Consider the following 13,379-nt stretch of genomic DNA (forward strand, 5'->3'; position numbering starts at 1 on the left):
TGTCATTTATCCAAAATGTTTTTCCTCTTTTTTTTTTTAGGTGTTTAAAGCCTTGTTCCGCCACCCTTTGGGCCACACCGATTTAAAAGCTGTCAGACTCATGGCACCCTCCACTTGACAGAATGGCCCAGATATCAAGTGGTAATGGGTTCAAGCTGGATGTCCCCCAGCCAAAGGGGGTTGTGGGTAAAGAAGAAGCCCTTCGCATGGAAGAAGAGGCTTTAGCGAAATTGCAAAGGGAAAAGAGACACACTTTTTCAGCTTCACCATCCTTATCTTCCTCTGGAGCATCCTCGTCTTCCTCAAAACCAAAACTATCTAAATCTACCACTACTGTTCCTCAACCTTCACCCTCTACTAATAGACCAGACAAGGACCTCATTGTCTTCCCAGAGACCAAGAAACAGGCAGAGCAGGACAAGTTCAGGGACATTGATGTGGACAAGCTGACCAATGAGGAACTCGAAAAGCTCCTACTTGATGAAAACTTTGGGGTGAACAGCAGAGTGTCCCGCCCCTCGCCTCTGCTGGGGTTTAACCTTAGTGCCTCGTACCCTGGAAGCCATGCCTGCAGCTCCTCTCCTTTCCAGAGCAGCCAGTGGACACCGGTCCTGTCCACCCCATGTAGTTCCAGTGTGTCCACTCCCACCCATCAGCCAGCCCCGATGTTCCCCTCCGCTCCATTCCCCAAACCAGGCACATTTCAAAATGGTTTCACTCCAGCCATGTCACCCTTCATGGCCCTGCCGACACAGCAGCCATCTTTCATGGCTTTTACTCCCATCCAGCCTGCTGCTGCCATGGTCTTCCCACAGCCAGCTGTGGACCCAGAGATGGCTAAACTCTTTGACAAGATTGCCAGCACCTCAGAATACTTGAAGAACGGCAGATCGGCCAGCACTGACCTAGATTCCTCTCAAGTGGGCACGGCCTCTCTGGCACCCAACCCACCGCCGCAACAGCCAGCAGTGGTGGAATCTTCTCACATCAGCCGCATTGACTGGCTGGATCTGGACCCACTTACAAAGCGTAAAGCAGAGAACGAGGAAGCCGCTCTGGAATCAGGAGGTACCGCACGGACAGTATCAGGAGTTGCTGCAGGGGATCCTTGGGATGCAGTGCTTGAGACTGAAGGGAACAGCAGCAGCAGTGGCAGCAGCCCCCCACTGGAGGGGAAGGTTTCACCGTCAGTTCGGTCGCAGCACAGGAGAGCATCAACGGGAGCAGCCGTCACCAGGAGTCACTCGCTCAACATCCCAGGAACCTCCTCACAGCACAAACCAAACAATCAGGTAGGAACATGGCGAAAAGTTTTCTTACCCTTAGATTTCCCAAGATCTCCTGAGGTTTCTAGCGGCCTTTTTAAAGAACTCTTTTCGGTCTGTCATCGCAGGAACATTTCTAAATTTACTACGAGCAGGCAACTTTCAGCTAAAGAAAGAACGACTTGGTCATTTTACATCCAAAACTTTTCTGCTGCTTTATCAGTGCTCTCAGTGGTTTGAAGTGGGCAGGACACCAGCCACGATCAGGACTGAACAATATTTGATTCACGATCTGATGACTGTTACGGGCTTGTTTATCTACATTGGCAGGTCACTGTCAATTAAATGTGATCAGTTATTCACAGAGCGGTTAAATTGAAACAATAGGCTAAGTACTTTTGTCCTGGCCAGTGTTGGTCACTTATTATACCCAATCATGCATTTTATTCAGACCAGACATTTCAACATACGGCCTCCTACACTGTCAACAGAATAAACACAATCGTGTGCAGAACTAATCAGGAAATAAAACCACAGCTCTCAAAATGCAAGTATGTGTGAGCAAAATTCAGTCAGAGCAGATGATGGTGAAACTTCTCATTGAGCCAAAACACCCGTCAAAATCTTGCTTCCAACTGCATGTATATTCCTTGTTTATCTACTAGCACAGCCCCCTGCAATTAGGTGTTTGTGGTTTGATGCCCAACGTTTCACCCCACAATTTCCTCCCAACCACATTTTGTGATTAATTTTGCCACATTAGACAGAAGTGATCTAATTTCTTGAAATGAATATTTAAAGCATTCATTTGGGACAGCGCTGTGGGCAAGTGGCATGGGATACTGTTGTTTTTTTTGTTTTTTTTTTCACTAAAACTGAACAACCATCTGTCATTTGGCTGATAGCTCTGAGCTGAGGTGCAAGTGTTTCATTGTCGAGCAGTACAGTCATCAACCAAGTGTAAATTTGTAATCATATTTCTCCACTTGACTCAGTATCTGAGAATCAGATCAACCAGAAGTTGTCCGTCTCCTGCCTGGAAATGAAAGCTCTTGACATGCTTCATCAGAAGTGCTTTTCAGATATTCTGACACAAGTGAAAACCTCCTTTTGGATGCTTGGTCAGCAGGGAGTCTTGAGGCAATATGTCTGGATATCAACATGTATTACCACTCTGTGATGTTGGTGGAAGTGAGGCACATGTTAAGCTAGAGTGCAAGCTATAAGAATTCTTGGATCCTCTTATTAAGATATTGCATTACATGACCACAGGTGGTCAAAAATGTGATTTTTGAGGCAATCACGGGCAGTTCTGTTGGACATTTTGTCCATTTTTTTTGGGGGGGGTGTAGGTGGGGTTCTCTAGACGCCCTTTTCCTGGTTAACATGGTTTTTCCCATTCACTCATTCATGAGACAGATCACCATGCAAGGTGCTGCCATCAGGAGCACATTCACGCACTGATGGTACACCATCGGGAGCAACTTAGGGTTCAGTGTCTTGCTCAAAGACACTTAGGCATGTGGACAGGAGGAGCTGGGGATCGAGCCACCAACCTTCCGATTGTGTGCAACCCACTCTGAGCCACAGCCTCCCCTTGTGTGTAGTTGCAGATTGGTCTCTGTGGCGTGTTTCTCAGACCAGAGTGCTAATCAGTCCCGCAGCACTGTACAACCCCCTGATTTCCAGAATTTCCCATGGTTGCAAAAAAAAGGAAATTTGACACCGTTTGAACACCGTGTTTGGAAAGATTGCGGTGCAGTAACATCACAAAAATGTAATGAAAGGTTGTGGAAGAAGTTCCTAAACCAGACCAGCCCCGGGCAGTTTCAATGTACTGTTCCTGTAGGTCAAACACATCCATGTGTGGGAGTCTGCAGACACATACTTTACTTCTCATCAAAGGGAACTTGTTCAGTCTGTACACCCAGCTGTGTCTTCCAGGGTTGAGGAATGTCTTTTTCCTTGAAAGGATGAAATGGTGCTTGTTTACTCTTGCCTGTATGTTATGTCTATGTTCAAGCATGTATTTGGTGGTGAGACTACCGTGTTGGGCAACATGAGCCTACATAACTCACCGTTCTTTACAAACTACCCTGCAAACTCTCTTTTTAAATTTTTTTTTTTTTTATCCATTATGTCTGCAGTCTTTGTCTGTGAGGCTGTGATGTTATGTGTGTTTGCTTGCTTCTCCTGTTCCATCTACTTGCCTAGCAGCCGGCGCCCATGTTGTTATAAGGAACAAGTCTGTGCAGGTTCGCTGTGCCCCACAGCAGCAACAGAATGACCGAACAAATCGCCCTCATGAGTCGCTGTGCCAACTCTCATGTAGACAGAGGAGAGAGGGATGTTTCAGCAAAGTTCAGCATGTCAGACAGCCTGAAGATAACAGTGAGGCTCATGATTTGCACAAGAACATGGGAATGAAACCAGACTTTAAACCACAGAGTCTATTCACAGGATCTGACAAACCACTGAAAGCGGTACACAGCAAGTCAGAAATTCTCCTCTCTCTTAGTGTCCACATGTACTGAGCTGGTGAGTTTACAATGACGACACAGCGAGGGCAGGGTGTTTATGAGGTTTGGCCCTGTTCTCCAAGAAAGACTAAAATACTGTAATCCCCTAAAAATAGTTTTTTTTTTCTTGCTTTCCTACAAAGATGAATCCAGTGTTTATCATAGTTTTTCTCTATATTGAGAAAAACTATGATAAACACAATATATGCTGCAAAAGAATTACAGTTACAAAGTGTACAGTTGGGTTGTAGATAGTTGAGTGTTTTTCCTGCCATCACTATGAAATTAGATAGATAAGCTTAGAAAGACATATCATGTTCAGTTTCTACTGGAAAGTGGGAAAATTCCAACCTCTGAGTGGGAAAAATGACCTGAACCCCTGTCAAACTAGGAATACCCCGATACGAATAGTGGGAGGTTTTTGAGATCTCGGAGAAGGAGATTTAAAATCATTCAACATGTCAGTGTTTGTGGTGAAAGGAACAAATTGACTTGCTCTGAAAATAAGGACAGGTAGCCAGACTTTGTTAGCCTAGTCTACTTAGTTTGTACATTCAAACATGTAGGAATGTAGTGTGAAACAATATTGTCCTCCTGAGCTCCATTTTGTCCCTGTGTTGGTTTATATGGATGATGACGAGGGTTTTTTTGGTCACTTTTCTGTTTTCTGACAGCAGGAAAAGAGCACATTTTCTGGGGGCTACCATGTTGCCTGTATGTGAACCCTCCCAACCAGATATTCCCAAATGGGAATTTTCCCAATTCTCAGCTGCGTGAACACACAATAAACACTTGCTTGATCTTGGTAAACCTTGGTACGGACTCCTACTTGCTTTCTGTTCCTTTATGATTGTGTAGTACTATTGTTAAACATGCAGACTCATTTGAAGTATACTGAGGACTTGTAGTGCATTAACACAGAATGTGGTTAGAGACTCCAGAAATATCAGGTCCATTCTGAGTCTCGCAGAGAGCTTTGTTAAGCTGCGTAACAAAATAAAAGAGGACATCCAACAACCATACATTTGACAGGAACTTGCTTTAAGATAAAATAAATCACTTACTTTATTGCAAAAACTCCTAATCAATATGTATCTGCGAGAACAGCAAACATCTAAAATGGTGTTGAGCAAAACCAGCCTGTGTAGGCCGATCATCACAGAAACACTGGTGTTGAATGACAGTTCAGATCCTGACATTAGACACCGCCTAACCCTTGCTTTAAAAGCTTAATGAAACCTTCTGCAGCACGGCAACACTGGTTTGAGTTGCATTATGGTTGCAAGTTGACAAAGCAAGTGTAAGCTGATATGTTTGTACAAGCCACATAAGCAATCTTGGTACTTGTGCAAAACATATCTCCACTAGCAGAACTAGAAATAAAATAGCGCACAGTTTTCTTTTGGGCCCCATTTGTACCAGCAAAGGTCAGATATCAGCAGGCCGTTTCTCAGGCACGATTGCATTTTTTTTGCCCCGTTACGTGTCCCATGTGTTTGTTTGTTTTTCCTCCCCTACTATTATTTCCAAGATGAGGGTTTGGGTTGTTTTAAGTTGTAAAGTCTTGTTACCGTTGGCGAGAATGTACTGTAAGATGTGGTAGTGTGGGCAGAGGGGTGTAAAATGGAACCAATGAGCTTGAGCTTGGAGACTTGAGTCCGAATCGAGCTTTCTGCTGTGGAGTCCGGGCTTCTTCCTCCTCTCTCTGTCACACCACCTCTGCCCCGTATCCTTCTCTTCTCCTCGTCTTTGATCTGTGCTTCGTCTCTTACTCTCTTTTTCAGTTTTCACTCAGTAATTACCATCTCTTGCTCTCTCTTGTCTCTTCGCAGTCTCTAAATGCGTTACTTTTAGAACTGGGTACTGAACTTAGATACTTTCATGGCACCGAGCGCATGCGTTTTAAAACGAAAACGCACGCGCTTTGCTACGTTTACACGGAAATAAATCTCATTACAGAATTTCTCATACATCAGATCTACTTAGACGGGCCACCCACATTGATAAAAGCCCTCTGTTTCAACTTAGGTAACTCTTGCCTTAGGGCGCCTCATTTCACTTGATTCAAATACATTTTTGGCCACATCCCTGTATGTGCTGTGTTCTGCAATAACTAGATGCTATCTAGCAGTACTGATAGCCTACATGGGACACCTTTTTGGAACCCCAATAAATTGTAGCGTCTACTGATAGCTTGCATGTGATGTTTTTAAAATCTGTAAAGTTTAGCCACAGAAAGAAATGTGGGTTAAACTCTCCAATTCTAAACTACATGGACACTTAAGATTTGTACCATAATGTGTGATGTATTTTTTGTTTTTTGTTTTTTGTTAAAGTGGATTTTAAGACAACAGATTTGTACTGTGTTACTTATCATCACACTTGTTACAAGGCGATAGATATTCCACTTCATGTAAATATGTGCACAAACTGTCTGAACTGAATTTAGCTACAAAGTTCATAACTGCAGAGAGTTGAAAAGTATATGAAAACATGAAGCAGATTTGTTGGTTTAAAATTGTGTAAGTCAAATCATTGTATTTTAATACATTATTTGTACTATATTTTAGTCCTAATTTCAGGAATCTAACACTGATGATGCGGTAGTGTTTATGGAGATGGGATTAAATTCTGGGGAGAAGTGTTAGAACACAGTGATGCAGTTTGTTTTCCCTGCTGTTGCAGATTGGTTGAGCGTGTGTGCGCCTGTTTGCTCTTGCACTGTTTCATAAAAATGACCTCCAGGCTGATTTTTAACTGAACATTTGCAGTGATTCAGCATCACTGTGTGTGTGCGGGCTAATTTTTTTTTTTTTTTTAAACCCAACACACAGTCAAATCTTCTCCTCCTCCGCAGACCTGAAGTCCTCCAGAGGCTCTTGTATATGTCTCACGCCTCCACACCGTCCCACTCCAGACTCTGCCTCATTTTCTTTTATTATTGTCTAATTACACCTTAAGCACATATATCTGATGGTGCCTCATACTTAACCCTCAATACATTTTCCTCCACCAGGCAGATGCAGAGTTAGAGGATGCTGCAGTGCAGGGATGTGGCTTGGATTCCAGTTAAATGCGTGACTCACTGGGCAAACGGCTCTTTGTCTCCTAACCTTTGACCTTGTTTGCTGGCAGAAAACAGGAGAACTATTGTGGAAGATGGCATGAGGAAGCAGGTAGAAACCAGATACTAATACACGATAAAAACTAGGCTTACAAATGCTGAGCAAATAGGTCAAATTAGGTGCTTTTGGAGAAAGTTATGTTTACCTTTTTTTTTTACCAGTCCAATGAATTACAGTTTTTCTAAGTCAGGGATTTCAATTTATCACAGGAAGTATGAGTTGAAGAGCCACCAGTTGCTTCCTTATTGAAAGAAGAAGTACATTTGTGTTTTTAGGGGAGTTGGTTCCTATGTTGTAAACCTTTGAAGTTCACGCAGGCATTTAGTCTCGTCAGTGAAGCTGAATCTAAACAGAAGTGTCCAGAAAACCTCACTCGTGTATGCAGGCAAAACTGTTTTAGCTGACGGGAGCTGCTGCGTATTCACAACCCATTAAAATCACTCAGTATCCCGTCAGTAATTGCTGAAACAGCATGACAGCATCACTCAACATTTCCCATGTCAATTTGCTGTATATTATAAACTGAAACCTGGACTGTTGGACTTTTTGCTTGTAAGTTGAGACTTGCAGACCATTTGCAGGTTGAGTATCAAATACGCTTCAATATTTTAACACTTTTTTTTTTTTTTTTTTTTCCTCTCTCCATACCAGCTACAGTTTGATTGAGACTAACGTTGTTTACTGGGAGACTAGAAGTTACTGTATAGCTTCTAAAAACGTGTTGGCTGGTCAGATATCAACAGTGAGTATTTGGGTGCCGGCTTCCCAGTTGACAGTCTGAGGTAATTCTCTTTTGGCTGGCACAGGAGGTGAGGAGGTGTCTGATGTCTAGATGTGCACTGTAACTCAACACTGATGCTGGGCGTGGAATTACCAGCAGCCACCATGGTTGAAGCTCACTTCTGCAGCTGTGTTCAAATCAGGCTTCACCATGTCTGCATCCTGTGGAAGACATGAAACAATTCCTCCAGTTCTCCTCTTTTAACCTCTGGTGACTTGTTGGTTTTTAACGTCTGGCCTCATGTTAATGCGCCCGCCGCTTAGTTAGAAGTTTATGACATATTTCATCTTCGTAAATGTCAGAACACTAAAATTTGTAATTTAGAACCTGGACTATACAATTACATTGGTTCTGGCTCAGATTATTTGATTACTCCAGCAGTTTTTAGAGGAACATGCTCTGCACTGTGGTGGATGAATAACCTGTGCTTGGGGGGGTTTGGAGGCTTTTTCACAGCTGGGGGTCTGATGTGTGTCAGAAATTACAGATGAGGTTAATTTAAGGGGGGAAAAAAACTAAAGAAACCCAGGTGGGAGGGGGGGGGGGGGAGAACAGTGCTCACATAGACAGTCTGTTCTTTTTCAGTAAACAGCAGCTTCATTTGAATCTTAACAGTTCAGTTTGCGAGTTGTTTTTTCTCTTCTACTTTCTGTGTAGGTCAGTGTAGGTCATTGCAATCACACCGGATTCCGTAAAATGTAAAAAAAATATCTTTGGCACAGCAACTGCCCTTCCCCATGGCTACTCACGATATCAATGGTTCGCCGTAGACATTTCCACAACACAGTTTGTTAGACATCTCTCTGCCCTGGCCATGGTAGAGGTTGACAAAGAGGAGCAATGAAGTAAACAACAACGCCAGCGTCACAGCTGCTGTATCATTCATGATGATTTATCCACTGATAAAAAAAAAATCCAATAGATTTGAGGCCTTCGTCCCTTTCTCCAAAACAACTGGAGCACAGATTTCTAAAATGTTTTGCCATCGTTCAGTATAAGTTGCATAACAGTTCTCCTCAGTCAGTCTTCAGACTAAGTTACCCCAGAAAAATAGAATAAATAGTTCTACATCTTTGTCATTTTGCAGAAGCAGGAGTCACATGTTTCATCATTGATTATGTCTCACTCTGGAGCAGAACCAAGGAAGGGCTGCAGGACACCCAGGACAAAACAAAAAGCCTCTTCTCCAGACTTGAATCTCGCTTACATAGACTGCTTTTGGGACGGTTATATCGGAGCCCTCCGCAAGTTTTAAAGTGCAGGAAAATAACTTTGGACAAGTTCCAATGTCTTGTCTTGTCTTGAAGAATGGAAAACTGCATCAAGGAAATCCATCATGAACATGTGGGAAGAGATTCATATCAGTGGCGAGTTTCGGATTTAGAAATAAAGCTAGAGTCTTTTAAATTCTTAACTTCTGTGTGGCAAAACAAAGAGGGATTCTAAAAGTCTGTCAATTGATAAATGTAGCAGCAGGTAGGGATGTTGCACAATGAGGGTTTAAAAAGCTCAGCATCACATCCTGCAACTGACGGCCCTGTTTTTCATATACTGCCACATACAGCAGTCTGCATGACCCTAAAGACCCGCCACCATCAGGATTACAATCTTCCTTCATGTTGTACAGCATGTTCCTGGTGTTACAATCAGCGGTGACAATCAGTGACACATCACAGCAAAAGCAGAGAAAAGATGAAAGACTAGTCAACTAGTGTGAATCAGATGAAGCTGTTCCCGTGGCTGCAGACACCAGGAGCCCTCCATCTGGGTGCAACAAAAATCGATGGAGTGAAACAAAGACTGGCCTGTCCTACTGTCCTATGTGTTGTGGTGTCAAGATCTGCTAAACAAGGCCTCATCAGATTATCCGCCCATGTTTCTTGTCCTGCAGTGATCCTGACTACAAAAGTAAAAAGCTGATGTGCTTGGTCTAGTTTCTCACTGGCTTCCTTTCCTTCCTCACTTTTATTTTCCTGCTATCTTTCACTCTTTGTTGTTTAGTCTCTGACCTTTTTTGTTTTTTGTTTTCTGCACTCTCTCTCTTCTCTCTCTCTCTCTCTCTCTCTCTCTCTCTCTCTCTCTCTCCCTCTCTCGCTCTCCCCTCCCTCCCCCATCTCTATCCTTCTTTACCACCTCTGTGTTTATTGATTTCTGTATTTATTCCTCTCCTGTGTGATTGCCACACATATATGTGAAGTGTAAAGCATTCAAATTGAATCAATAGTTTCCAGTTAAAAGAAGCAGCCATTACTTTAGCTCTGTGTTGATGTTCCTTGTGAATGCTGCTCTTCAACTATAGAGTAGTAGTAGTGTGAAGAGTAGTGTAGTAGAACCCTGTCTCCTCCTTTCCTTGCTGGGACATGCAGGTGGTTTGGTTTCAGTCTTTGGCTGTCTTTCCAAGCTTCATGCTGCCTTAGAGATTTTTGTCTCTGTGTTAGTGAGGTCAGCTCGCCGCTTTGAACAGGAGGTCTCTGCTTGTGGGCCTGCACAGCAACAGTCTTAAATCTTTCTCAGATGAACCTGCTGGATTTTGTAAACAAAACAGTGGGAGAGAGAAAGATGTTCATCATACAACAAAGGGCCTGGATGGAATTGAACCAGGGACCTTGTGGTCACTTTGTATGGCTTGTATAGCACTTGGCCACCTTGACTCCCAGAGGTGGCTTTTTGACTATGTTTTATGGAGAGCTGCAACACTGTACGTGAATTGTTTTGTCAGAGCAAAAATATTAATTGGTAATTATTCAGTAAGTCATTTAAATAGTCTTTTAAGTTGAAACATTCTTTGATTCAAGCTTTATCCATGTGATAATTTATTGCTTTTCATTTTTTGTTTAAATCTTAGATTTAATATTTTTAAGTTCTGGTCAGACAAAACAACAACTTTAAAGAATTGGCATTTGTCACTACTTTCTGACATTTATTACATGATTGGTCATTGCAGCCTTCATGTTGTGTCTCTTGCATAAATCCATGCAGTACAATCTTTTCAAGAGTTAGAGCTACAAAAGACACATTCTTAGTGAAATGCTTCCGTTTTTAGGTTAAGGCCCAGTCGTGTGGATTCAAATCCATAGTTTTCATCTTTTCTTAAATGGATGGAGATGTGATTCCAAAAGACAAAGATAAATTGACAAACATCAACAAATATACTGTGCCCCGTATATACTGGATTATCACCAGTGAGTATGCATAAAAGCCTCAAGATTTCTTCCAAGAGCAACTCAATAAAATAACATGCCATTTTTAAGAACCGGTCATCTGAAGCAAGTTATCCTTTTTCTTTTTGTTTGAAATCAATTGTAGAAGTTAAGTTAACCTGACTCTTAAAAAGCTACAGAAAAGCAAGTTTCAGGAAGTTTTTTTCTTGATGTCTGGGCTCATTGTCACTGCACATGAATAGTCAGCTCTATGCTCTCCCGTGCATGGGCTCATCAAAAAAAAAATCTAAATCTACTGGAAGTCTAATGGCAGTGGAATAAACTATTATTATGACATTCCAAGCATCTCTGTCATCCCCTCTCTTAGTCTTTACACCTCTCTCTCTGTCTTGTCTGAGTGATGTCAAAGCCACAGATTACTATGTCATGACTGAGCACTTTTGCAGACAGCCCAGAGTCTGGCACAGGAAGGGGCGGGGCCCTTTCACTTCTCATTTCCTGTGGCACAGGAAGCGCATTCCTCAGCAGCTGGCAATCAGACAGCAGTAAAAAGTCCAGTGTAACTGTGAGTTCCCGGCAGCAGGCCAGCCTCCAGGAATCTCTTTCTGATTCCCAAAGGAGTTGTCTCAGGATTTTAGTGTGTTGTATGCACGGGTGTGAGACAGATTTACAGCTCTTTCAACTCAGTTTTTAAAATGTTCATGAGTAAAAAGAATAGATTTGATGAAAATATTTCCTCCAGGTCTCATGAAAGTAATTTCAATACAAGAGAAATCCAGCTAATGCTCTGCAATGTGTAATTTTTATTGTGTTTTAATCCAAATGTAGGCTTTAACAACTAAAACTTAATTCAATGTTTAACTAATGCTTTGTCACAATTTAAGAGGCAACAGCATAAAAGAGCTGGAGACCTATGCGTGTCTTTTTAGTGTCAAGTCTTCGCCCTTGCTGACATGTTTTTTCACACTGTAAGATTCATAGCTCTGAGGTATTTTTGATAAAGTGGCCTCTTCAACAATCCATAAACACAAATCACCTTAGACCCTTAGCATTGCTGCCCTTAGCCAGTGCTGTTAAACTGATGTAGAGATTTTAAGTGATTATATATATATATAATGAAAAGCTATCACTAAGATGATACAGAGCCATTCACTTTGTATCTGGCCTGCTACAGTTCACAGTATGTAAGCAGGCTACTCGTGTATTATTCCTGTTCTTTGATCCTACATATGCTTGTCTGACTGTTCTTCTCCTGCAGGACAAGGGAAAAGGAAAAGGTTTGGTGAAGAATGTCGCCCTGGAGGAACAGGACGCTCAGAACCTGGAGATTGTCGCCTTCTGTGAAGACGTAGCAACGTAAGATCCTTCCTGCTGGCATGAAAATAAAGTTCTCCTTTGGAATGTTATTCAACTTGTTTGCTTCTTTGGAATATGTTTTATGTGAATATGTAACTGGCCTTTATCTCACTCCCAGCTCACATTCAGCAGGATACAGATTTTTCACAAGGGGGAGCCTATCAGTTGTTTTCAGATTAGTTCTACACATGCCAACTGCGCCACCTACAGTTAAAGAAAGTTCAAATACAACCACCTATTGGGAAGCACAGATATAGCTACAACTCTACCATATTGTTTTGTCGCTTGTTTCTTAGATTCAACACTTATAATAAAATAGAACATCATGTCACACTAACCTCCAGCTGTTTTAAAACACTAAAATAAAAGTACAATGTAGTTTGTGGCTTTAAAGCACTAAGTGTTAGCTTTTGAATCATCATTTTTGCCAAACATCATTTACTTTACTGACAAGCAGGCGAGCTAACAGTTGGTGTTAATCATCTGGAGAAATGGACACATCATTGTCCGTATTCGCACCCGCAATCAGTGTTTTCTCGTATCCGTCACCTTGCCTGGTATAACCGGACCCAGATTGGGTCCATCTGGGTAATTGACCATTCATCGATATTTGCTGGCATTGCTACAACTACTTGTTTTGCTTCATCTAGCTGGCATGCTGGAACTACATCTTAAAACAAATGCTTCATTAACATCCACTTAGCCGCCCCCACTGGTCACTGATCGGTCACTGATTGGTCAATCCCTTAGAGTGTTTGAGCGAACATTCATGCAAACAGGGTTTCCGGACTATAGTCACAGAAAAGACCGAAGCTGTGAGCAATAGGTGGACGGAGCCAGTCCATCTGTTCCCTCCAGACTGGCAGGAAATCGTCCAATTAGATAGAGATATATTTCATCTAAAATATAAATTGGCATGAATGACTAGTACTTAGTTGTGTTGTCAAAATCATAATCTAACATTTCAGATTTAGGTAAAATGGTTTTATAACATACATCAGTCTGAGGCTATCAATTAAAAAAAATTAAATAAAGGTAAATTAATCATTTTCGGCAATAATAAGTATAAAATATTTTTGCAGGAGTCTTGGCCTGCTCCTTAACAAGCATGCAGGAAAAACCTGAAACGTGGACTTCACATGACAACAACCACTCATAGCAAATATAGAATT

At 42.0% G+C, this 13,379-nt stretch overlaps 1 protein-coding gene across 1 annotated transcript in view; it reads left to right on the forward strand.

Moving 5' to 3' along the window:
- Nucleotides 1–13,379, forward strand: part of pik3c2a (phosphatidylinositol-4-phosphate 3-kinase, catalytic subunit type 2 alpha) — a 46,604-nt gene that overhangs the window by 4,043 nt on the left and 29,182 nt on the right. Inside the window, exons 2-3 of the mRNA XM_069695436.1 lie at nucleotides 41–1,292; nucleotides 12,110–12,207. Of these exons, the coding sequence (XP_069551537.1) occupies nucleotides 123–1,292; nucleotides 12,110–12,207 (1,268 nt within the window). The 5' untranslated portion in view covers nucleotides 41–122. The remainder of the gene's footprint in view (nucleotides 1–40; nucleotides 1,293–12,109; nucleotides 12,208–13,379) is intronic.

Source organism: Brachyistius frenatus, unplaced genomic scaffold (assembly GCF_029030835.1).
Source record: "Brachyistius frenatus isolate BFR_SWC_R1_liver_20210118 unplaced genomic scaffold, ASM2903083v1 Contig_19, whole genome shotgun sequence".
Taxonomy (NCBI): Eukaryota; Metazoa; Chordata; class Actinopteri; family Embiotocidae; genus Brachyistius; species Brachyistius frenatus.